The following is a 26,568-nucleotide window of genomic DNA, read 5'->3' as shown; positions in this document are numbered from 1 at the left end:
GTTGAAAACAATGTTTACATTATGTATCTCAAGGAAACCTGGATTTTGGACTCACGTGGTCCCATAATAGAGCAGGTGACCCCTGCGGGTTATGTCTTTTTTGGTAAGAACCAGGTAGTTGGACATGGGGGTGGCGTTGCTATTATCTGTAAGAGTCACTTTGGTATGTATGAGGCCAAAGTGGATTGTTAAGGATGTGAGATCCTGCACACTAAGATCGCCCCAAAACATAACCGTGTTAATACTATCTTGATTTATAGACCTCCTGGTGAGATGTCCCTCTGCAATGAAAATATTATTATGTTATCTCCCTTGCAGAAAACTAATTGTTCTCCAATTTTTCTGGGTGACTTACATTTATGGAAAGGGGACACGAGAGACAAGAGAGCTATGGATCTAGAACAATCATTAAATAATATGAGTGTCTTTGTGCATAACTCTGACCCCTCACATATGAAAGGCAATATCTTAGATTGGCTTGCCATTGGAAATATCAAACTGTTGGATGTGGCCACGACTCCCTGTGTGTGGTCGGATCACTCCTTCCTTACATGTTTGGTAGAACTCCTGGAATCCTATCATCATAAACATGAGGTACCTCGTAAGGTCCTTGGAAGAAACTACCGAACAGTCAAGGCTGCTGATTTTGCCTGATGTATGAGTAACTTGATGTCCCACACTATGGATCAAGACTCTGCAAATTTGTTAGCAAGTAGTTATAACCTGTAATTGGAATCGCTGCTAAATAGGTTCGCCTTGCTTAAATTTAGAAGCGTCAGGATATGTCCCAATCAACAGAAATGGTTCACTCCAGAACTTCAACTAACACACAGGGATTTATTAAAAAACACATTACCTCTAAGAAGGGGATGCGTCCTTTCTGTTATCAAATACACTGTAACACACAAAACAGAATAAGGAAGAACAACTTCACTGGAGCTAATTACTTTATTACACCATTAATGCGGCCCTAACACTTTCCCATCGTGGGACACACTATCCTAGCCCTTCATGGCGTTCCTCACCCTGGAAAGCGCTGATGCACCGACTAGGAACGAGGAATGCATGGGGGCTATTCTCACCCTATAACTGCTTATAGTGAGATGATTTCCACAGTGAGTATTTCACATCAATTTCATTCAACCATAGGTAATTAGCCCAAACAATTTTAAAACAATTGCAGTTACGGAAAAAACCATGTCCCGACTGCACACTTGGGTCAAACAGACAGTTCACGTGGGACTGGACGTCAGAAGATCTGACAATTTATTTGCCCTCCGTGAGGTATGTCTGGTTGGCCCATGGGTAATTCTTAAAATATCTATAAGAATATAAATATCGAAAACCCACTCTCGTCACATAGGAATGCACCCGATGTTACACTCTTTCCTTATGGTGCATAGCCAATTCAATTGTGCGAGAGTGCATAATACATCTTATAAAAAACACAATATCAACATCAATTCAAATAGTTTTTTCTAAAATGCATAAGTCCACTTGTGTCACTCTAGATGGGGTGACATCTGTATGTCTGGTCGACCGGTTTCAATGATGTCTTTCGTGTATCATATTCTTCAGGACCCATTATTTCTTCCTTAGACCCAATCTGCATGCCCCACAGGGACGAAGTTGCGACATGTTCTGTCCATCTGTTATATGTGCCAAGAAGTAGCACAGTCGATTTCAAACAGTATTGGCACTTTCCCGTAGTTAGATAGATGCACCTAAGTTGATGCTTGATCTCACCGTTAGAGTATCTCCCTTCGATGAGGTGAACCTCTTGTGGTGTGGCAGTCTTGTGAATAGTACCCCTCGGGGTGTCTTGCTTCTCACCCCAGAACTTACCTTGCTTAAACTAAGGAAAAGGCAAGCTGACCATAACTGGTCAAAGGCAAAGTACAGAAGAATAAAGAGGATTGGAAACTCGGGAGAGAGAATACAAACTTAAGATATTGGAGGCCAAACAAAATTATTATACTGAAAAAATTACAAAAGCAGGTGTGATGCTGCAAATGCATCGGAGGGACAGGGCCTCCGTATCCTTGTCCTTTACTGCTTTTTATCGTGTGTTCTGTCGTGTTTTCCACGCAGGAGTTCATGTGGAACTCCTGGTGGTGCAGCTCTCTCTCTTTTGGTTTGGTGAACAGACCCGTGGGATACCCTTATGGCACCCATGGGTAGGGGTACAACCCTGTGCCCCTAGTGTATGTTTTTGGGCACCTGTGTGTGACCCACAGAGCAGGGTACGGGCTGGGGGCAGCTCCCTGCTGAAATAACTGGTGTCCTGAGCGTCATCCATTTTGGGATGCCCAGGCCCTGAGATTGGAATCGGTAGATTCCTGATGGAGACAAAATGGCCCCCATGGCCTCTTGCCTTCCATCACCTGTTAACTTGATCTTCCCGAAGTCCCGGGAAGCCCTGCCTAAGTCCCTTCCCCCTGACTGGCTGTTGGGTGGAAGTTCTGTATATGGTAGTGTGGGGGAAGTGCCGACCAGACTGGCTGGAGCCTTCTCCACGACCGTATGTTGTGGGTACGCCTGTGGGTAGGACCTGGGTGAATGGAGTGTGTGACGGATATGCATTCTATGTTGTGGCTGTCTAGTATCTGGTGGTTGACACAATGGTTGAGACAGCCCTGCCCGAAACCGGTATGAATGCAGCTTGGAGTGTTGAATGGCTTGGCTCGGTACTTGTCCTTGTGAGTGTCTGGAGAGAAGTGAATTGCCTGAAAGCCTTGTGTGCCTGATTGGCTGCGTGCCTGCATGAATGCCCGTAGTCGTGATTGGATGCTTGAGTATGACCCCGCGGAATGAATGGGAGATCAACAGTATATCTGGGGACCTCTTCTTGCTATGAATAGTGTTCAGAAGCTGAAGTCCACTACTACAAGTAACTGGAGTAGCTGAAGCTTAACCTTGAGCCCTGCTGGACGAGAAGAATTGCTGTTGCTCTACTTCGCAATCTGAAAACTGCTGTGCCTTCAAGGACTGACCCAGAGAGGACCTGGTAAGGCGCTCTCTTCCCGAACTACGAGGGACCATCGTTCACAGTTGATCTTTGCCTAAGCTCCCTGGTAGACATACCTTCGACAGGCTGCCGACCCGATACGGGGGTTGCTGCGGAACTCCAAGGAGAAGCGCCCGGACTGTTGTCCACCACCGCCGTTACCTAAGAACTTCATTGATCCAAGGACGCTCTCGTCCGCATCATCGCCACTGTAGCCTGACCGGCGACGCACCGAGGAGCATCCACCGGTGGGTTTCCCGCCACCCAAAGACCACAGAGACGCCGACGACTCGACACCCTTGCTGGGCCACAGTTCTTCAACTCTTTGCAATCCAGAACTATTGGCACTGAGGTGCCTCGCACACCTTTTCCTTGCAGGACGTTTACGCGTCCCCGTCAACCGCAAGGAACGACGCAGCCACTTCACCGTTGTAGCTCGACCTGTTCTCCATCGGACGTTCGACGACCCGTGACTCCCGCCTGAAAGGGAGGGCACTCAAGAAGGGCCGCCGATTCCCTGACAAGGAACGCTACAACGCCAAGGTACTTTGGGATTGCAGAACTATTGGAAAGTCTAGTGGGAACAATCTATGGACTGGGCTTGTATCTTTCTTCTACAGGTTGCCCAGGTGGGGGGGTGGTGTGGGGGGGGATCTCCACACAGAGCTATGTTTAACGGTAGTTACCAGAATTCTGCCTATTTCCTTCCTCTCTCTTCTGCTGGTTTCCTCTTTATTTCGATCTGTGTGTCATTCTGACCGTATGCACTTTAATGAGATCTAATAACGCTAGTGGTACCACTTTAGAATTGTATATATTTACCATTGTTGATTTCTGCGTACAAAGTGAGTTATCGTGATAGTGTACACCACTTTGAATATTAATTATATAAAGACTGTGTTTTGATCGATACAGTGTGTGGACATTCCTTTGTGGGTGCTTGGGGACTACACTGTACTTAAGAACCAGCTTGCATCACCTCTTGAGAAGCTAGGGCTTGATTTCTCGACTATGTCTACCAATACTAGAGAATCTTGGCAGGGATCTCGGTGTCTCTCCTCTACCATATATAGAGAGCAGAAGTACAGACCCCCCCCCCCCCGGTCTTTACAGCAGGTAATGAAACCAAAGAGCTCTTTAAATTGTTCAAGACTAGGGAAAAACCCAATGCCTTGAATCAGACTATTAACCCGGACAAAGACAATTGCGTTAGGGTTCAAAAAGCATTCGCAGACAATCATGTAAGCGCTTGCAAGAATATGTAAGGCACTGGACCAATTAAACTCGCCAGTCCTTTCTGAGATTGTTGGAGTAAAGAAACCAAAAAACCCAGGACTCTATTCCTGTTACGGATAAAGAAGTAGCTGAACTACTGAGTGCTATGCACCCTATTAGCTGTCCAGGAGATCGTTTACCCTCTAAATTCATTCTCGAGCATCAGGACCTATTTGCGCCGTTTCTTTGAATATTTATTAATGCTTCCTTTGCACATAGTGTGGTCCCTGCGACTATTAAAGATGTGGTGGTCACCCACCTCCTGAAGAAACAAAAGCTGGATCATAAGGACCTTTCCAACCTCAGGCCTATTACTAATCCTCCTTTCCTACTTAAATCAGTAAAGTGGCCACTACACAAATGCAATCTCATGTGGAAGCTATGAGCCTCCCCCACAAGAAACAATCCAGTTTTCGGTGTACCCATGGGACCGAGAGTGCCTTGCCAGACCTCCAAACCCATATGCCTTATACCTTGGAAAGGAGTGGTTCGTGACTGCTGATTCTTTTAGACCCATCAGCAGCTTTCGACCTCCTTGACCATAAAAGGCTGCTGCACAGGCTGACTGATATTGGTTGTTTCTCAGGGGAAGGCGCAACATGGATGGAATCCTTCCTCTGTGGCCAAGACTCCAGAATCTCTTGGGGAGATGCTTCTTCTGACTTTGAGCCAATCCTGTGCGAGCGACGTTCCACAGGGGGCTTGCCTATCCCCATCTCTTTTTAACATTTATATCCAACCGTTGTGTGAGGAAATGGAGAGACTGGGGGTATTTTCTGCTAATTATGCAGATGATTTTCAGCTCTCCATGGAACTCGGTGGGGATTACTTAAATGATCAAGAAAAGCTAAGCAAAATCTACATGCTCATCAAAGGCTGGATGTCTTCTAACTGGCTTTGCCTAAATGCTGCTAAATCTGAGCTTATAATGTATGGGTCTAATCATGCCCGTGACAACCTTAGCCGGGAATATATGAGCTTCTGTATTGATGGAGGCTATATACCTGTGGCCAGTAAGGTTAAAACTCTTGGCACCTTCGTGAAGGCCTTGCTTAATGGGGACGCTCATGTTAACTATATAGTTAAGAACTCCAACTATTATTTAAGAGTCCTGAGACCGATGTGCCCTCTGGTTACGAAGATAAACTGTGAAAAGCTGGTTCGAGCTATCATTTTACCGCGGCTCGATCATTGTAATTCACTGCTTGGGGAAGCAAGCAAGAAATGTATGAACAAGCTTCAGAAGCTTCAGAATGATGCCGTACGCATAGTGTACAACATTGTACGCAGAGACCCGGTATCCATGTCCTGCAGGGAACTTCACTGGCTCCCTGTGATAGCCAAAGTTCAATTTAAGATACTTACGCTGGCCCATAAGTGTCTGTTTGGGACTGCACTGTGCTATTTGAAGGAGCAACTGGAGTTCTATAAACCAGGTAGAAACTTGAGATCATCTGGCGGAGAACTTGGTGGGGGTGGGATGAACGGTCTTTTCCCATTTTGATCGCACAGGCCTGGAATGAGCTCCCAGAGTTTCTGCAGAAAGAAGAAAATAATCTCAATTTCAGGAAACTCTGGAAAACTAGATTTCCCTAGGCAGGTTCTACTGTTCTTGTGTTTTCCTTTCTCTGTTTGTTTTGGCTTCGTTCAATGTAGCACCTGTATGCCTATGTGCTTTGGCGCTCTAAAAATACATAGACATAGTGGGTGCCTGGTCTGCGACAGATCCTTTCCTACGTCGGACCCGCACGTGCTCTGCCGCTGGGACGGTTGTTCGGGTTGTGACGCCCTTACCCCCCCGGTCACTAAAGAACTGGTTAAGGAGGTGGAGAGAGTTGTTCTCCGAATCTCCGCCTGAACAGATCAAGGAGTACGTACGTAGAAAAACCAAGTCCAATGTAAGTATTCTGTTCTCCAAAGCACCCCGCAAAGGTCACTCCTTCCCCGAGAAGAGACCATCCGGGAGGGGCCAATCAGGCTTTGTCAAAAGAAAGGGTACCGAGGCTCACAGAGCTACCGGCCTCACAGCCGAGGGGTCCACGGATCCTCTCAGTCCCAGCGCTGAAGGCCAGACGGCTCGTATACTGGGGATCCCCTGAGGGACTCTGCTCTACAACCGGGCCCAGGCCTGAGGGGGCGCCTACATGCAAAAGCACTACCAGCACCATGTCTGAGGGCAAACAGCCTACCAGGTCCACACCTGAGGTGCAGAGAGGTCCGAGCCAACACTCACGAGCAAACAGGCAGAGGCCAGAGCCAGAAGCTCTGCAGGCCACACACACACGCAGGCCACACATGGCGAGGTACAAGACAAAATGGCGGCGCAGCCCGACAATGGCGGCACGCGCACATGCCACTCCAGTGAAACCCAAAGGCAAGAATTCACACGAGGATGGTATGGTCTCCCATGAGCACGTCACAAGTCACGTGATGCACATCCTACCCGGTGCCCTCGAGACAGGTGCACTACACAGAAGCAAGCTACTCTCAGGTCAGGTACAGCGTGAGAAGAACACAACCGTACTCGTCAGTCACCCCATCCGTGCCTGTGCAGAAACACAGCTCTCCAGCGTGCAAAGAAAATTTTTTGGAAAAGTTCCTCACCCTAATGGAGTCTCTTCAAAGGGGAGGTATCCTGAGGGGGGTTTTTTTAGATGATTTTTTTAGATGGTATGGCATTAGATGCTTTGGTTGTCTATGGAATGACTATAAACCTGATTCCGCCTATGCTCCTGCATCCTCTGGCTCGAATCCAGCCCCCGCCGGCTGCAAGTTTGTGCTTGATGCCCTCTCCACCCACAGAGACTCTGGCCCCTGCTCAGCCTAGCAAGGCAGCCTGCTGCCGGTGGTCCCTCCAGGCCACAGCGCCACTAAGCACACCGGCGACAGATACTACAGGCCCACAGGACACAGCGATCATGGTGACACGGACGAGGAGGATACCTTCTGCAAGGGCTTTCCACGACAGACTAGCCGGATTGCTGGAGCACTTGGGAATTCCTCTGACGCAGAAGGAGCAACCAAAAGCGGGGGTCCTAGCAGAGGTGTTAACCATTTGTTCAACCACCAGATCAGGCATCCCGCTCCAAAATGATGTGGAGGACGTGGCAAGGAAGCGCTGGACCAAATTCCATTTTACGTCTCCAATCAACAAGCGGATGGATGCAAAATATAGGCAGGCAGAGGGCGACTCACTTCTCCTGCTTCCATGTACGGCAAACCGCAGACATCCACTACATCCTCTTCTACTTAGGCATTAGTAGGCAAGGAGGGGAAGGTTCTGGAGGCCTACGGAAAAAAAGTATACTCCAACGCCGGCCTCTACCCGCGACAAGCTAATGCGGACGCTGTGCTGGCTGCCGCAAATCAGAAGCTTTGGGGGGGGAGATTGCAGATTTCCTCCCGGAGCTGCCAGCTCACAGGCAGGAGTCTTTCAAGGCTGGTTTCTCTCTTGCCAAAATGGTGGAACAGGACTTAATGGAGTCCTCTGTGGCTCATATTGACACGGCAGGTAGAGACATTTGTTTGGCCACAGATAGGAGGTGGACGACGTGGTTCAAAGTTCACAATCTACAAAAAATTGTTTTGGGACTTCTAGTCCAAGAATACACTGTCAGGATTTTGATCCCACTTCTTAGCTCCCCAAATGGAATTTCCTGGAAGTGGGAGCTTCAGGAGCTAAAAGGGGATACTGTTCTGAGGTCAGAGTTTCTTCTGCTGACCCTCAGAGACCTGTGTTCACCTGACTGGCCCAGGGGAGGAGTCTTGCTGTGGCTACTGCCATGCAACCCCAGCTACCTTTGGTCTTGCCTTCTGGTGGTACAGCTCCCTCTCCATAGTGCAGTCTCTCATGGACTCACAGGGCCAGTGTCAGGGCGGTTTTCTCCTCCTCCAGGTCTCCCAGGATATTTGCAGCTCTTCTGGTGTTCCTCTGCATATTCCAGCATCCCCAACTCTTTCAGTGTGCTTTCCTGCCCCGCCTTTTATACTTCCTGGAACTGGTGATTTGGTTCAGGTGTGCATGGTTAGAAGGGAATGCCTGATCCTGCCTGTCCTCATTAGCGGGACAACATGGCGGTCGTCCATAAGAATTTATTGGCCCAGGGATTCCTATGGGTAATCCTTATTCCTCCTTGTTGCTTCCTCTTCTTTGCAGTATGTGTAGGACAGAGTGAATGAAGGGGATTCTGGGAAATGTGAGATACAGATTTTGGGAAAGAACAGAGATTATGAGGTTTGTAGTCTCCCCACGATACTAGTGCTCATCCAGCTCCCTCACACCATCTCAGGCCTTCCAGGCACTCGGCACCTGGACACAAATAATACACAAAGACAGAAGTGGGGTGTAAAAGCGCTGTAATGCTAACACACACACCAGGCTCTGGAGAGCTTCATTCGACTGACCCCTCCCTGGCCTAGCTCATACTTATGTACAATGCAAAAGCTGCATATTCTCCCATTTAGCATATGTATGAAAACATGCCCGAACAGAGAGAAAACACATCTCGTAATATCAGATTGTCTTTCCATGGCAGGCTCTTAGCAACCTAGCCTTGGGACTTGAGCCATCAGCTTCATTACTGTGTACATTCTCGAAGAGGGAGGACTACTGATGCCCGTGTCTGAGGCCTGCCTGCGGCATTCCACAGCTCGGCTGGGCTGTGCTCTGCAACATCTGCTTTCATGGCTGTTAGTTGTCAGGCCAGTCTGTATGCCAAATCAGTAGGCCAGTCTTCCTGCTTCAGATGTGATGTATCTCAAACCAAAAGAAAGTGCAGAATCCGAAATGTACCAGGTAACAGCGTCCCTCGCTAGGGATGGGAGACGGAACTTTTTTCACCTGAAAAATTGTATTACCCTTCAAATTTAGATGCACGTGGGGGCGCGGCCCTGGGAGCATGTGCTTCCTTGACTCACTGGTGCCACTCCCCAGACCTCTTTTCCGCATCGACGGGAGCTGACATCCTTCCCCTTAAGCTGTAGTTGAAGCCCTATTTTTCGCTCGGAATTCCACGCTACAACTTCCCCTGGGAAATGTTTTCCCTTTTTTCCATCAAGCTAATTTTTTCAGTTATAAGTACTTTGTCTTCCGGTGCTACGCTCCTCCCCGGCACATGATGGCGGCGGGATTGAGCAGGTGTCCGGCCTACGAGGGCTCCTTCCTCATGTCGGATCCACACGCGCTGTTCCTCTGGTGCCTTGGCGAGGACCATGGCTTGCACAGCTGCTCGGTGTGCGACACGCTCACCCCGTGCTCGCTGAAGAACCAGTTGGTCAGGTGGACGGAGCTGTTCTCAAGATCACCACCGGAGCACATCAGAGTATGTCAGGAGGAAGACGAGGCAAAAGGTAGGTGCCCTGTTCTCCACTGCACCATGCAAGGGCGAATTCTTCCCTGGGAAGCGTCCAAGCGGGAGGGGACTTCCAGGCTGTACTACCAGGGGGCCGAGGCTCTTCCAGCTACAGGTCATATGGCTGAGTGGTCCATGGATCCTCCCAACGTTGAGGGGCCGCAAGACTCTGGCACCGGGGATCTCACCAGGGGCTTGGCTCTGGTACCGGGCACAAACCAGAGTGGGCGCCTAAACGCAGCACCATGCGCACTACCGGCGACTCGCCTCCCAGGCCCTTGCCTGAGGTGCAGGGAAGGTCCAACCCTTTGCAATCAAGCAAGCAGGCGGAGACTGGTCCCAGTACGATGGTTGGTCGTCTGCAGCAAGCATGTGGCGCAGTACCAGACAAAATGGCCCCCGGCCAGACAAAATGGCGGCGCATCCTGAGCATCACCATTCCAGTGCGCAGGGATCAGAGCGTGCGCCAAGGTGGGATTGGTCACCGCCAGTCACCTGGTGCACCTCCTACCCAACTACATCCACGCAGGGGCGCGATATACAGACCCCGGCTACCTGAGGCAAGGTCCGGGGAGAGCACAACAGGTACAGGTACAGGCCCAAGGACCCACATCCACGCAGGAACGCACCTCATCAGGGGACAGGTTCCTTGGGAAATTCCTCACGCTAATGAGGTCACCTCAAATGGGGACCATACTCAGGGGGGGGTCATCCAACACCTGCTTCCTGCATCACCCACGCAACCTCCTGTCTTGGTTCATACACAAGTACCAGTACAGGCCCCGGTTCTTGCGCTACCCCAGGTGCTGATTGCCGCAGGGGGCTCCACTTCTGGCACCCTCCCCGCCCCCCCTGGCGAAGCCACTGGCTCAGCCCATCAGCACGCCACAACTGCCCACTGCGCCCCCCAGCACTCCACCAGCAGGCCCGGACCTGCAGGACACAGCGGGGGACACGTACAGCGAGGAGGATCAAGACACCACCTCCTCCGCTAGGGCCTTCCATGAAAGCCTAGCGGGAGTGGCGGAGTACCTGGGGAATCCCGCAGCCGCAGGTCGAGCAACCAGAGGCAGGGGTCTTGGCAGAGGTGCTTACCATCCAGTCAATCACCAAAATGGGTATCCCCTTGCAAAAGGATGTCAAATCCCTGGCAAAGAAGGGCTGGATAAAACCCCACTCTACACAGCCTACAAATAAACGCCTAGATGGCAAATATCAGCATGCTGAGGGAGACCCCCTCGTTCTGTCGGTGCACCCGCAACCTCACTCTTCGTTTATTGCTGCGGCCTCAATGTATGCAAAGCCACAAGCCTCCACGTCTACACCTACTTGGGCCCTGCTAGGCAAGGTAGAAAAACTCCTTGAGGTCTATCGGAAGAAGAAATATTTGAATGCCACTCTCCACCTGTGGCAGGCTAATGCGGGCACCTTGCTAGCTGCAGTGAACCAAAAACTATGACGGAAGATAGAATTCCTTCCTGAGCTACCGGCACAGTGGCCCAGGAGATCATGGAGTTGACATTGGCACATATAGATACCGCAGGCAGGGCTGTATGTGGCCTACAATATGAGGAGGACTGCATGGCTTAAAGCAACCAAATGTAACCCTGACGTGCAGGAACGCATTGTCGACCTGCCATTCAAGGGACGGGACTTGTTCCACTCATCTATAGATGAGGAGCTTGACGAGATGAAAAACAGCTCCCAAACAGCAAAGTCCCTGGCAATATTGACTAAGCCTGCGTCTCAGAGCTTTAGTCAGTCACCCACGCTCTGACAGAGGTAGTTCCTTTGGCTGTTGTCAGAGCTTCCAGGATGTTCGGCAGAATCCCGTGAAGTGCCCTCAGGGGCCACTACACACAATTAAGACTACAGGTGGCAGTACAAGTTTTACCTTTGGTACAAGCCTGTACTACTTTGTCAGAGTGGTAGCAGTGGCGGAGCAGCCAGGCTTATCTCAAGAGTATATGAGCAGTAGCAGAGATTACACAAAGGGACCACAATTACTGTGACTCAAGCAAACACTGACTCAAGGTTTCAGGTAGAAAAATATAAGTACATTTATTTTTAAACCATTTGTTATAAACACAACACTTCTATTAAACTTAAACACAAATCACACGTCAAATATACTACAACTAACCAATTCACTTTGTACAGTATGTCTCAAGGTAAGTACCCTGTGTTTGAATGAACCGGTGTTATGAACAAAACACGTTACCATGAATACGATTGCGATCACTATTTGACAGTTCAGTCTACTAAATAAACGCGTATCCGTGACATGAAATGCTACCGGGGCAAAAACACACTTAGCATCTGAGATACCAAGAGGGAGTTGAAGGCAAAAATCACAGGCAATATTTTGGTTAGGCAGACAGAATCGAGAAACACTCAGAGACGAGAGTTCAAAAGTCAATGGGCCGGAGCCAGGGTCAAGTGACACCGGGGGCCTGTTGCCAAAGATCAAACAGTCAAATAGTTCACGATTCAACGTAGCCAAGAGTACTTCAATATTGTCAATGTTGGGAAGCAAAAGTTATAAGAAGGAGGGAAGACAAGGGCAAGCCTTGGAAATGAAGAAAAGGGGTTCACCCAGTTTCCCCAAGCAGAACACAGTACCTTATTCCAATGGTGCAGCTGGTGCCCTGGCAGTTGTTCCTGTTGGTTTCCCGCAGACCCCCGATTCCTGGAGCTTCGTTGTGAAGGACGACATCTGAAGGGGGTCTGCACCACACAGGGATGAAGCCGGCAGCAGCGACAACGAAGAAAAGGTGCGCTCCTTAAAAACAGGAGAGGCTCTTCAAATGGCTATCCGGACCACTACAGCTGTGTACAGCGATTTTGACCAAGGAAGAGGATCCTCTGGCTGTGGAAGATGAGCTGGTTATCCCCACCAGGCTCAAGGGAAGAAGACTCCGGACTGGATCTTCTCTTAGTTGTTGAAGCTTAGATAGCTCAGGACGGTGTCGTCATTTGGTCGACTGAAAACTGGTCGAATGACATTTGGTCGACGCAATTTGGTCGAAAACCAAATGGTCGAATTTTTTTATTTATTTATATATTTATTTTTCGGGTTTTCGTTTTTTAAAAAAAGGGATTTTTAGAGAAAAAAAGGGGGTTGGGGGGGACCCCCCCCCCCCCCCCGAAATTAAAAAAAAGGGGTGAAAATAAAAAAAATAAAAAATTCGACCATTTGGTTTTCGACCAAATTGGTTCGACCATTTGTCTGGTCGACCAATTTTTTTCGACCAAATGTCTGGCAACCGCTCAGGACTGCAGCAGGGCTTCACCGGGACAGGGTTGTTGCAGCAGCCGTTGTTCTCTCCGCTTCTCTTCGGTTCCTTGTAGTTCCAGTGGCGACTCTCTGACTTCTAGCCCAAGAGACCTGCCTTTTATGCGCAAAACCCCCATTCACACAGCCTGGCTGTCAATCACCCAGCAGGGGGGTTGTCCAGCCCGGACAACCACCTCAGCCAATCATGGCAAAGTACGACTTGGGTTTCCTAGGATATCCTGTGCAGGGGGTGACTACACCCCTCCCTCACATTTAGCCCACTTAGACACCCAGGCGTCTGGTGGAGGGCTTCTGAGCAGAAGCCCGCCAAAAGACGGTGAACAAAGAAAGCGAACCTAGTTTGCCGCACAAAGTAAAACACAAGAAATGGCGAATAAACCCAACCGGACCCAAAAGAAAGACGATTTGGTCCAGCGGGTTTATGTTCAAGGCTAATATAATAGTCAAGAACAATACCACGTTTATCTAATATAATCGCGGTAGGAAAGTTAGGGTAGATACCACTGCCACCAGCCAAGTCTAAATGTTAAAAGAGCGAAACAGTGCTCTGGGAGGTACAGATAAAAAGGGATACGAATTAACCCTTTCCAGTACTCCATGGAAGATAGGGTGTACTGGATCTGTGGTACATTGACTAAGTAAAGTTAATGGCAACTTTCTCCAGCATGGGGTCTGGCATGGATTCACATGCTCATGAATATTCCCTGTCGTCAGGCCAGGAATCCTCGGTATAGAAAAAATCAGTATCAGTTTCGTTTCTGATCTGTCTTTCTTAGTAACCAATCACTGGTCTCTGGGTCATACTGCCCCCAGCCAATGACTGCCCTCTCCCTAAACCCCGCCTCTGGCAGCCATCCTCAAATTTTTACCGCACGTTCAAGTGTTGGGAGTCCTCGTAGTGTAGCTCTCGAGCTTTTGCTGCGTTTTTGCGCTTTTTCAGGAGATTTTTCTCCTTTTTTGTTTAAAAAGAGCCTCAAGCTCCACCGTTTCTACATCCGATCAACGGGGACCCGTTTTGGAGTTTTCTACGCCCCACAAGGGTGAAGATTTCGTCGAGTTACGCTTTTGGAGGATTCCAGAAGTTCCGAGGCCTACCCCGGACATGGCCCAGTAGAAAGGAAGCTTGACGCCCGGGAATCTGTTCAGGACCTGCCCTGGATGCCAGCTTCAGAATGTGTTCAAGGAGGACGAGCATTCGTTATGCCTCTGTCTCCATGAGGACAAGACGCACGTGGAGAAGGACTGTGCGTTTTGTGGGAACATGTCAGAGCGGACCATGAAGGATCGCTACCTCCGTCTCGCCACCTGGCTGGCAGGTAAGAGCCCGTCAGGCGAGAAGAAGAAGAAGTCCGAGCGGTCTTCTAAGTCCTGTGAGGGTGCCCCGGCGACGGGGGCCCAACAAAAGGCCAAGCACCGCGAGTCTGCGGGCACCGGGAGCGCCGAACGGTCGGGCTCCTTGGCTGCCAGGCAGGGCGCATCCTCCCTGGCACCATCAACCACGAGCCAACGCTCTGGCTCGGGTAAGAGGAAGTCTGAGAAGTCGTGGAGGCGGCCCAGCCCATCGGGAGGGATCCCGACGAGGGCGGCGACGAGAGCGACGGTGTCGCCAACGAGGTTCCTCAAGAGCGCTCGCGCCCGTCTTTTCCGGTACCGAAGGACACTTTGGCGGCCATTTTGTCAGCAATTCAGTCCTTATGCTCGGAGATAAGGACAAGGTTGCCCCTCCCCCCGACAGAGGTACCAGAGCCAGACCCGACGGGGGAACCGGAGCCGGGACCTTCGGAAAGTCCACCGCATAAGAAGAGGACGCATCCTCCGCCACCTCTCCCACCACTGCGGCCCGCTCTGCCTTCCCCCCGGTCAACTACCCACGGGGATGATACAGGCACGGACACGGCTACGACAGGTACAGATGATGACGGAGGCGACGACGGGACGTGTCCCCCCCCGTCGCCCCCTGCTTGGGCGTCCCCGCCCAACGAGATTGGATCCTTCCATTGCATGATTTCCTGGGCATCCGAGCTCTTCCAGCTCTGCCCCGAAGAGAAGAAAAAGGAAGGGTTCCTTTACCAACGGCGCAAGGCTAAAAGGAAGACGGTCCTCGCCGTACCACTTCTGGATGGCATCTGGGATGAGGGGCTCTCCCTCCTCAAGAACCTTTCCATGGCGCCTGCAAAGAGGGACCGGTACGAGAAGTAGTACCGGGTCCCCGACGCTGCCCCCTTGTGCCTTCAGGCACAACCTACCACGGATTTGGTCGTCTCGGCAGCGGCAAAGAAGAAAGCTGGGGGGGCATCGGCCTCGACATCAACTTTCCCGCCGGACGGCGAGGGCAGGAAGCTAGACACGATGGGATGATGGGTCATCTCATCTGCAGCGACGACTATCAAGGCGGCCAACGCCCTGGCTATCGTAGCCCGCTACGACAGGGAGTTGTGGTTCAAAATCGCCCCTCTATTGGACTTACTTCCGCACGCCAAAAGGGCTGAGGCCCTTGAAATCTTACAGGAAGGTGAGATTGCTTCGGACCACGCCATCACGGTGGCAACGGACCTCGCCGACACCGGTTTCCGTCAGTTGGGCAACGGCGTTTGCCTGAGACGACATGGATGGCTCAAGGCGACGGATTTCCGCCAAGACGTACAAACCAAAGTTTTGGACATGCCCTTCGACGGGAACAACCTGTTTGGAAAGACGGTTGATGAGTCCCTTCAGGCTATCAAGACAGACACGGAGACTGCCCGGGCACTGGGAGTGCTCCAACAATGACGGCCGTCCTTTCGGAGCACCGGAGGCAGACAAAGTGCCTCCAAGGGATCCGGCAGTGGCTCCTCGACATATCACCAAGCGGCAAGATCTTCGTCTCAGGAGGCCTACAGGGGACGCGGCATGTCAGGTGGTGCCCGTTGTCTTCGACAGGGAGGTCAAGGAGGCAAGGCGGCCTCCAAACAAGATTGAACCGACCGTGGGGTCGGGCCCCCGCCGAAGCACCCCAGTGGGAGGCCGGTTGACTAGGTTCGTCAGCGTGTGGGAGTCCATCTCCACCGACCGTTGGGTGCTGGACGCCCTGGCCCAAGGGCACGCCCTCGAGTTCCAGAAGAAGTGCCCTCGCGTTCCACCCGTGGCCAGGAAGGAAAATCACATCCCTCAACTACTGTTGGAAGTAAGGGCGATGCTCAAGAAAGGTGCCATCGCGCTCGTCCCAAAGAGGCTTCGGGGCTCCGGAGATTACTCAAGGTTCTTCCTCGTAAAGAAGAAGACAGGAGGATGGCGTCCCATCCTGGACCTGCGACGACTGAAAAAGTACATCAAGGCACAGAAGTTCCGGATGGTCACCCTCCAGCACGTGCTGGGACAGCTGGAGGAGGGCGATTTCCTGTCGTTGTTGGACTTGGAGGATGCGTACTTCCACATCCCCATTCTAAAAAGACACCGAAAGTTCCTCAGGTTCGTGGTCCAAGGGCGGCACTACCAGTTCAAGGCCCTCCCGTTCGGATTAAAGTCGGCACCCAGGGTGTTCACCAAGTGCCTTGCACCGGTGGCGGAGCGGCTGCGCCTACAGGGGATCCACGTCTACCCCTACCTGGACGACTGGCTCATCCGGGCAAAGACAAGGGAGCTCGACGTGGAGCACACTGCGAAGACGTCCAGCTGCTCACGGACCTGGGGTTCTCCATCAACTTTCCAAAATCCCACCTGGTCTCGTCGCAAGTCGCCCTGTTTCTGGGAGCCAAGCTCGACACAGTGGCGCGGCTGGCCTCTCCGTCGGAGGAAAGGACCAGGGCCTTCCTGGGCAAGGTGCAGCGTCTGCTGGCCACGGACATGGCCAGGGTAAGATCTATCAAGTCCCTCCTCGGGATGATGTCCTCCTGCATTTATCTGGTGCGCCTTTGGAGACTTCGGATGCGCCCCTTACAAGAGTTCCTCGACGCCCGCTGGGTCCAGTCGACGGGCAGCTTCGAGGACAGGATCCCACTCAATGAGACGTTCCGTCAGGCGATCCGGTGGTCGGGTACCCGCTCATCTTTCAGACCTCAGGTCACCAGGTGACGGTGACGACGGATGTCTCCGGGAAGGTTGGGGACCGCACTCCGGAGATCTTCACGCGAGAGGCCTTTGGCTCCCGGAGGAAAAGTCACTCCACATCAACATCTTGGAGTTCCGCGCAGTGTTCTGGGCCCTCAGGTCTTTTCTTCCGTCTCTCAAGGGCAAGGTGGTGAGGATCTTCTCTGACAACACCACCACGATGTTCTACATCCGGAAGCAGGGCGGAACCAGATCCCCTGCCCTATCCAAGGAAGCCCAGGATCTGTGGCATTGGGCCGTCGCACAAGGGATGTTTCTGGTGCCTTTTCATCTGGCAGGAATAAAAATCACCATCGCCGACTCACTCAGCAGAGAGCTGCGCTCGTGCCACAAGTGGGAACTACGCCAGGATCAAGTGGATCGACTCTTCCGATGGTGGGGCGAACCCCAGATCGATCTCTTCGCGACGGCGACGAACTCCAAGTGCCGGAGGTTCGCCAGCAGGTTCCGCCAGCCGAGGAGCATGGGTGATGCTTTCTCGTTCCCCTGGGACGGCCTATTTCTTTATGCGTTCCCTTCGTTGCCATTGCTGCTCCGGCTCATCAACCAGCTCAAGAGGTCCCGGTGCAGGATGATCCTCGTCGCACCGGCGTGGCCGAGACAGATCTCGTTCCCGGACCTTCTGGACTTGTCAGCGTCCACACCAGTCAAGCTGCTGTCGGACGCGGATCTTCTCTCCAGAGAAGGAGGCGCCATTCTTCATCACAACCCAGAGTCGCTGAACTTGCAGGCCTGGCTCCTGCAGCACTAGAGTTTGGAGGGTACGACATCCCAGCCGACTGCAGAGAGGTTCTTGCAAAGGCCAGGGCGTCCTCAACTCAAGTGCTACGGACATAAATGGAAGAGGTTCTCTGTCTGGTGCCGTGCACAGAAGATTAACCCTCTGCGGATTACGGCCCCTCAAGTATTGCCGTACCTACTGTCATTGGCCAAGGCTGGACTAGCTCACGCTTCCATCAAGATACATCTGGCCGTCATCTCACGATACATCAGAACTACAGGACGGGTCGTCCTTGTGGTCTCATCGGTTGGTGAAGGAATTTATGAAAGGATTGTTCCGATCATTCCCGCCGGTGAAGGCCCCTGCCCCGGCGTGGGAGCTCAATGTGGTGCTGACCAGGCTCATGGGGGCCCCATTTGAACCTATGCATTCGGCACCGTTAAGTTTCTGTCGTGGAAGACAGAATTTCTCGTGGCCATCACCTCCGCACGACGAGTGGGAGAGATCCAGGCCCTATCTTGCAAGCCACAATACTTGACCTTTCACAACGACACGAGGGTGGTGCTGAGGATGCACCCCTCCTTCATGCCCAAGGTGCCTTTGGACTTCCACCTCAACGAGCCCTTGGTGTTGCCAGTTTTCTTCCTGTCGCCTTCGTTGCCAGCTGAAAGGACTCTGCACTCGCTGGACGTAGCTAGAGCACTGAAGTTCTACGTGGACCGCACGAAGAGTTTTCGGAAGACATCACAGCTGTTTGTAAACTTTGGACCTGTGAATCGAGGGAAGGCCCTCTCGAAGGCTTCCATTTCCAGATGGCTCTCTGGCTGCATCATGCACTGTCACCGGTTGGCAAACCGACCGCTGCCCGGCCGTGCGAGAGCCCACTCAACCAGAGCGATCGCTGCTACCACAGCGTTCCTATCTGGTGTGCCCCTGCTCGACATCTGCAGGGCTGCGACGTGGAGGTCGACGCACACCTTCACGAGATTCTACTGCGTCGATCGGGACTCCAGGGAGGAGTCCAGGGTTGGCCAAGCAGTGCTGCGCAACCTGTTCGCTGGTGAGGAGGTAAGAGATGCTTAATGTTGAGTTTTTTGTATTGCTTAATGTTGAGCCTGTTGCCACCTCCCGCGGTTGTGCATGTGTATACTGCTATGTATTCTTATATTCATGAGCATGTGAATCCATGCCGGACCCCATGCTGGAGAAGGAACAAGTTACTTACCTGTACTGTTGTTCTCCAGCATGGGTCTGGCATGGATTCACATGCGAACCCTCCCGCCTACCCCTCTGCGGCTCTTCACTTGGCCATACTGCCACTTTACGTGCTACCAAATCTGAGGATGGCTGCCAGAGGCGGGGCTTAGGGAGAGGGCAGTCATTGGCTGGGGGCAGCATGACCCAGAGACCAGTGATTGGTTACTACTAAGAAAGACAGATCAGAAACAAAACTGATACTGATTTTTTTTCTATACCGAGGATTCCCGGCCTGACGACGGGGAATATTCATGAGCATGTGAATCCATGCCAGACCCATGCTGGAGAACAACAGTTACAGATAAGTAACTTGTTCCTTACCCTTTTCTGGGGGACTGTAGTCAGACTCAGAAATGGAGTCGGGGGAAGTCTCAAAGACAACCCTGTTCCGCGGCACTCAAGGTGCTGGTTAACGCACAAAAAGAAGGGGTCTACTAAAGTGGTGTACTTCAGAGTCCACAATCATAAAAACAGAGAAATACAGATGGCAAAACATAGGTAAGAGTGGGGGAAAAGCTCACACTCTTACCAAGTGGAAAAAAATAAACTCCAGAAGTCCAGCAAAGCTGCTGGGGGACTCACTAGGTGAGGGAAATTAGCCATAAATGAGAATTCTCCCTAACAGGCAGCCCTGCCAGCACTGAAGGAAGCAGCACAAATCGCTACATAATGGCAGAGGCGTTGCTAGGGGGCAGCTAAGGGGGCTATAGCCCCAGGTCTTTGGGTAGTAGCCTCGGATAGAAGCTCAGGTGCCACAACCAAAATACTAGCTAGCCCCGAGTCCCGCCAGTCCCGGCATTAGCTGAGCCCCTGACCTTTTCCAGACCTAGCAACACCGCTGCATAATGGGTTCTTCCAGTACCTCTCCGAGGCACCAGTCTCAGAAGGGAAGAGGCAGTGACAGTACCATCCAGATTCACAGTTCTCCGGTGGGGGGCAGGCAAGTTTCACGGACCCATGGATTCTCTGTGGTTTCCTCGGGCTTCCGCCTATACCCCCATCTCTTCGCCCCCCAGATTGGGACGGCAACTCTTCTGGCTGAGATCCGTTACGCTCATAGCGAGCCAGGTGGCGGTGGAGGAGATACCAACCTCACAATGAGGCATGTGTTTCAACTTCGCATCTTTGCCGTACAGAAAAAGAACCAGGTTGCCTGTGAATTGTCCTGGACCATTCAACATTGAACCTTTCCCTGCTCCTTCAAAAGTTAATGATGCTTACGCCTATGCTGATAGCAGAGACACTGTACGGGGGAGACAAATTGCTCCCTGGATATGAAGGATGCTTACCTGCACATCCCGATTTGGAAGCCCAATCGCTCCTTCCTATGTTTCAGGATCATTTGCTTTCATTTCCAATACAAGGTCCTCCCATTTGGCCTAAATTCGGCACGTAGGGTCTTTACAAGGTTAATGAATGCGGTGGCAGCCCCGCTCAGAGCGGAAGGCCACCACCTTTATCCATATCTCGACAGGCTTGTTCGAGTGGAGTCTCCCGAGGAAGTCTAGCACACGGCAGCCACCGTTATGCACATGCTATACGAATTGGGGTTCTCCATCAACCTCAAGAAATAAGTTACTTCCCACTCAGTTCTTAGCATTATTGGGGCTAATTTGGGATACAAGAGTGGATAGGATCTTCCCCTCAGAGGACAAGATAATGGCAATCAAGAAGGCCACAGGGAATTTCTTCAGCAGATCAGTAACTTCGGCATGGTGGTACCAACACATGCTAGGAATGATGGCGACTTGTCTCCCGGCGGTGCCAGACTCAACAAGCCTCAAAATGAGGAGGCTGCAGTTACATCTCTCAGCCTCTTGGAATCAGGCTTCCAAGCGGCTCTAGTCAGCATACCACAGCACCTTCACCAGGACCTCTCGTGGTGGTGGACAGAGGTCAACCTGCTGGTGGGCAGGCCTTTCAGGCAGCAACTACCGGAGGTCACCATTACCACAGACTTGTCCCTGGAAGGATGACGGGGGCGTGGGGGCTACCCTGGACAAGCATAGTGTCCATGGAAGCAGAAACAACTAGAACACATCAATTGGCTCGAGATGATGGCCATCTGGCTTGCTCTCAAAGCTTTGCTCCCCATGGTCAGCAAAAGGCCCTTCTGCATTCGGACAGACATCTCCACATGCATGTATTACGTCAACAAGCAGGGGGGTACCAGGTCTCCTCCCCAGTGCAGGCTGTCCAACATATGGGAGTGGGCACTGTCGAACAGCATTTACCTATCAACCGTCAACCTCCTGGGGTAGTCCAACATGGAGGCGGACAGACTCAGCAGGCTGAGGGTCGACAACTACGAGTGGCAGATGAACGATTGTGTCCGGAGCGAAATCTTCAACAGGTAGGGCCACCCTCAAGTAGTCGTATTCACCACCCTGAGCAACAGGGTATGCCGCCAGTTTGCATCCTGGATGGGACAAGGCAAGGGCTCTCTTAGGGGACGTGTTGCAGATTCAGTGGAACATGTGGGTATACGCTTTTCCCCCTACCCTGTTGATTCACAGGATCATCTGCAAGGTCAAGGAGTCGCGGAGGCTTCATCTCATCTTGATAGCGTTGCGGTGGGTAGCCAGACCTTGGTTCTCAGGACTCCGACTGTCCAACCTCCAGCCCCCCTTCCATTGGTACCAGCCCCCCTACTATCCCAGCAGGGAGGATCAGTGGTTCACCCTGCTCTGCAGAGTTGAACACTAGCAGCTTGTTTCCTGAACACGTCACCCTAACACATCTGCACTTGTCACAGGACAACGTGGCTATCATTCAAGGGGCAAGACCCAGCTCCACCAGGAGTCAATACAGAAGCAAATGGACCAGTTTCTGTCACTGGGCCAAGGGAATCAAGTTAGGTCCTCTGGCATGCACACTAGACCATTGTTAGGCAGAAATCTGTGCAGTTCCCTCTGGGACTACTGCAAAAGATTTAAGACTACAGGTGTTTGGCAGTAAACCCACTTGGTAGCAGTCTGTACCACACAGATTCACTTGGTAGCTGTGGCTGAGCAGTCAGACTTCCCTCAAGAAGAGTTAGGCAGTATACAGAGTATTCACAATAGGTCAAGAGAACACAGTAGAACAAGTAAACACTGACCCCGGCTTGGTGTAAAAGAGATATCATTATTTATTTAAAACCACATCTAGAAAAACACACAGGCACTAATAGTAAGCAATTCAAAAACACGGTCACTAAAAGATATACACTCCCTTAAAAGAATATTAGACAAGTCTTAAGTAAAGCCCCACTTATTTTCAGACAGCGGTGAGCGCTTAACGTAGATGGCACTCTAATAGTTCGTTTTTTAAAAAGGGAGAGAAAAGCAGAGAATAAGTTGAAACAGATCCAAACACTTTTACAAGAACATAACAAGAGAGGAAGGCAAAGTAAAACCGTGAAGTTAGAGTTCAATAGGCCGGATCCACTTTAAGAGGACCAAACGAAATGTGTCCAAGGTCACACGGTTGCAGTGCACAAAAGTCTTGTAACGGTTCAAAAAGGAGTTGGACCAAAGAAAGGGACCAGTTAGAGGGTCAAGGCGGCCAGCCCATTCCAGAAGGTTAAGGGGTTATTATTACCTTGTAGCAATCTTTAGAAAGGGAGGCCTGGCGGACACGGTACCTTAAGTGGTGAGAATACTCCCGTGGGGGCAGTTGTTCCTGCCAGCGGATGCAAGTCGGTGCTTCTTCTAGGGGAAGAGAGGATCTCGTCGTGGAGGAAGACAGGGGTCCGTTGCACTGCCAGAGAAGAAACCAGCCGCTGAGTTTCTCAGGTACAAGGAGCGGTCCGTTGATTCGCGGTTCAGTGGTGAGTGGCTATCCGGCCACCGGGGTGCTTGGCACGGGCAGTTCGACCACAAACCAGTCTGGGGTGCGAAGAAAGAAGGTAAAACTGGTTCTGCCCACCAGTCAGTGGAAGAAGCCTCTCCAGCCGGGAGATCTTCTCTGTCGTCGGGAAGTGGTGTGTCGGTTCCGCAGGTCTCCACTGGTGGTGTCGTCGTGGTAGATCGGCTCAGCTTCTCCCTCGTCAGATTCTCAGGTCCTGTGGTGACTTCTGAAGTTCCAGTCCCCAAAGCCCTGCTTTTATGCAGCATACCCCCATTCACTCAGCCTAGCTGTCAATCAAACATGCTAAGTGGTGAGCCGGCCGGCTCACCACTTGGGCCAATCACACAAGAGTGCGACTTGAGTTACCAAGCTAACTCAGTCCAGGGTGCCTAAACCCCCTCCCACACCCCCTGTGGTACCCAGACAGAGTGGCACCACTTTTGGAGGCTTCTGTGGAGAAGCCCGCCAAAAAGTGGAACAAAGGGCTCGACTTGGGTTGGAGTCACAGAAGAGAACACAAACGGCATTTTAGAATCAAGTCCTGGCAAAAAATACCAACCGACGAATTAATATTAATTAAATAAACCAGCGGTATGTTCGAGGCTATGAGAATTAAATAATTAAAGTTGGGTGCCTCGAACAATGGGAAAATCCCATAGGAAAATATTTGCGGTCGAATATAAAAAGTAGTTTCCACTGCCACCAGCCAAAACTCGATCAGGGGGGACGAAGACGTGCCCCCTCGACTAACAGACCCCTGGGCAATCGAATTGCCCCGACCAGTACGTCCACAATATGATGGTTTGTACTGGTTTCTGTTAATAATTTGGGACTAGTAAAGTCAATGGTGACTTTACATGCCCTAGGAGACAGTAGTCAGTCCCAGGGTATGGAGTCTATGGTGGGGTGTCACTATGACACCCCTGTGTTACTGCACGGAGGGTGCTGTGTAACACACATCGTAAAAACACATGAGACCCTATGGAGTAAAGGACCCCATAGCCCATAAAACACATTAACAGTCAAAGGAACACCATAAATCATGTCCCAGAGTGGGAGAAAGAGTCTCACTCTTGGCAGGAGAAAAAAACAAACTCCAGGAATCCAGCAAAGCTGCTGGGGGACTCACTAGGTTAGGAAATTCAGCCTAAAGAGAGAATTCTCCCTAACAACCATGTGCTGTCTTTCTCTACGCATCTGGCCCACTCAGGTGTGCAGGTAGACACCTGTCATAACTATCTGGCATCTATAGGCACTTAAACTCCAGAAATAACCTCTTCTCCTTCCCCAATCCGTTGGTCAATAAGCATTTGGCGGGTCTGACCAGATTGTATCCCCCAGTCAAGCGGCCACACCCGGTCTGGGACCTTTACTGTGGTGCTGGGCGCCCTGGCTCACAAGCCTTTTGAGCCCATGGCATCAGCGGATATCAGGCTGGTTACTATAAAGACTGCTTTCCTGGTTGGCCTTACCTCAACATGCAGGATCAGTGAGATACAGGCGCTAGTGGCATCAGAACCACATTTCACCGGGACACCGTGGTGCTAGCGACGCACCCTTCATTTCTCCCAAAGGTTGTCATCTTTTCACCTCAATGAGGAGATAGTACTTCAAATATTATTTCCAAATCTGTGGGACCAGGCACAGAAAATGTTGCACTGTCTGGATGTCGGACGTACTGAGATTTTACCTGGACAGGACCAAGAGCTTCTGCAAATCGGATGCCCTGTTCGTCACGTTCGGTGGGTCAAAGCCATGCGGCCAAGCATCCAAGGCGTCAATAGCAAGGTGGGTGGTGATGGCCATAAAGGAAGCATCCGAGGGGCAGCATGTGTCTTTGCCAGCAAGCATGCACGCCCACACGATCAGAGCCAAGGCCATTGCTGTGACCTTCCAGAGACACGTTGCATGGCAGACGATCAGCAGGGCGGCTACTTGGGCTTCTCCATCAGCCTTCTGCAAGCATTATTGCTTGGATGGCGGATCAGACGCAGCATTTGGCCAGGCAGTTTTGAAAAACATGCTCTCCGAGAGGGGCAACTCTCCTCCCCAGGGCTTCATTCAGTTGTAATCGCCCATACAGTATGGAGGAAAGGGGACGGAATGTTGGAGTAATTATGTTACTCACCGTGGTGACTAACATACTCCTAGTCCATAGTCCCCTTTCCTCCATACATCCCACCTTCCTCCCCCTTAATTAACCTGTGTCATTAGGTGGGCTGAGACAAGGGAGTGCATGCTCCCGGGGCTGCGCTTCTGCGCGCATCTAAATTTAATGGGGAAGACAATTTTTCTGTTGAAAAAGGTTCCGTTTCCCGTCCCTAGTGAGGGACGCCCATACACTGGTGAGGAAAGGGGACTATGGACTAGGAATATGTTAGTCACTATGTAACATATCATTTTTGGTTTATACTATTTGCCCTTTTTGTAGCCTAACCCAATGCAGTCTGTCTCTTTTAAGTCGTCTTCATCCTTCAGAAGATGTTGCTCTAGAACTGGGCAGATAACTCCCAATGAGGCCTTATCCTTTGATGTGGATTCTAACTCTTTTTTTGGCATAGTTTGTGCGTGCACATACCCAAATATTCTTCTTGTCTTCCTGTGAACTTCCTATATTGTTTAGTAACTCTGAGGCCACCCTAAGAAGTGTCTGCACTCTTGAAGACATGAAGTATCTTGCATTCAATCTTAGAGCTTTTCACAATGTTGGGGACAAATTCCTTTTTCATTTTTGGATCCTATTAAAAAGTGCTCAAAAGTCTTTTTAAATCAACCAGGGAAGTTGACTGCCTCCACACAATCGAAATATCTTGAGGTGGGTTGGATTTCTATATCGGAACTATCTGGGTGGACTTTGAAAACTCTATACACCTGGCCACTATGTAATAGCTAGATGGATGTATATGCCTTGTTAGACTTGCACGCCTTGCTAAATCTGGTAACTTTTTCAGCCTTTTTCTGTAGATATTTTATCTTTAAATTTTACAGTGGTTAGTGCGATTAATCAGTATTTCGAAAGCTAACAGTCTTTTTGACACTTTTGGCATCCCGGGAAGAGTGGACGGTAAACCAAGCTTATGCATTGCAACAGTTTGCGTTTCCATACTGAACTACCTTGTCTTGCTTGTCAGGATGCAGTTATGCACAAACCAGCCATTGCCATGGTTGTGTGTTGGTGATTAGTGCATAAAACTGCAATGCTTTACTTTCCTGAAAGCAGCTGTAAATTGTATTTATCCTTAAATCAAAGCACAATGACCTCACTTTAAGACTTTTTCAAGAGGTTTAAATCCTGTATGGGACTGCAGACTCTACTAATACAATGTTCCAAACTTCTGCATGAAATGTTTCTCATGAATGGTATACCTGATTTAATTAAAGGTTCCTATAAATGTTAAGTGCCTTATTTTATTATCTGGAAACATGAATCAAACATCAATTTATTTTCATCTAAATACCAATTTTGCAGGCTATTATTAGGGGATGTTATGCTGGTTAATGTTTCCATCTGAATGCACATTTTTATAGAATATGAATGGGGGATATTATGCTGGTTAATCATTGCCTGTTCTTTGCAACAAACAATTTTTTAACCAAATGGATCTGATGTATTTGGTAGGATTTGCTTGTATGGATACAGAAACACACAGAAGTAGAAGCAGTGGACCTTGTCTTGAAGCTGAAGAATAAACTGGTATGTACGCTTACTAAGGGAAAGTGGGATTCGATTAATTTTAAAACT

The 26,568-nt window shown here is 50.6% G+C and overlaps 1 protein-coding gene across 2 annotated transcripts in view; it reads left to right on the top strand.

The window, feature by feature from the left end:
• The window catches only part of DENND6A (DENN domain containing 6A), a 1,713,534-nt gene that overhangs the window by 1,668,891 nt on the left and 18,075 nt on the right, over positions 1-26,568 (top strand). For both annotated transcript variants that reach the window (XM_069643682.1, XM_069643681.1), the window contains one exon: positions 26,446-26,520. In XM_069643682.1, coding sequence (XP_069499783.1) covers positions 26,446-26,520 — 75 coding nt within the window. The remainder of the gene's footprint in view (positions 1-26,445; positions 26,521-26,568) is intronic.

This window comes from Ambystoma mexicanum, chromosome 2p (assembly GCF_040938575.1).
Source record: "Ambystoma mexicanum isolate Mex_15411 chromosome 2p, UKY_AmexF1_1, whole genome shotgun sequence".
Classification (NCBI taxonomy): Eukaryota; Metazoa; Chordata; class Amphibia; order Caudata; family Ambystomatidae; genus Ambystoma; species Ambystoma mexicanum.
This window is presented reverse-complemented; position numbering and strand designations above follow the sequence as displayed.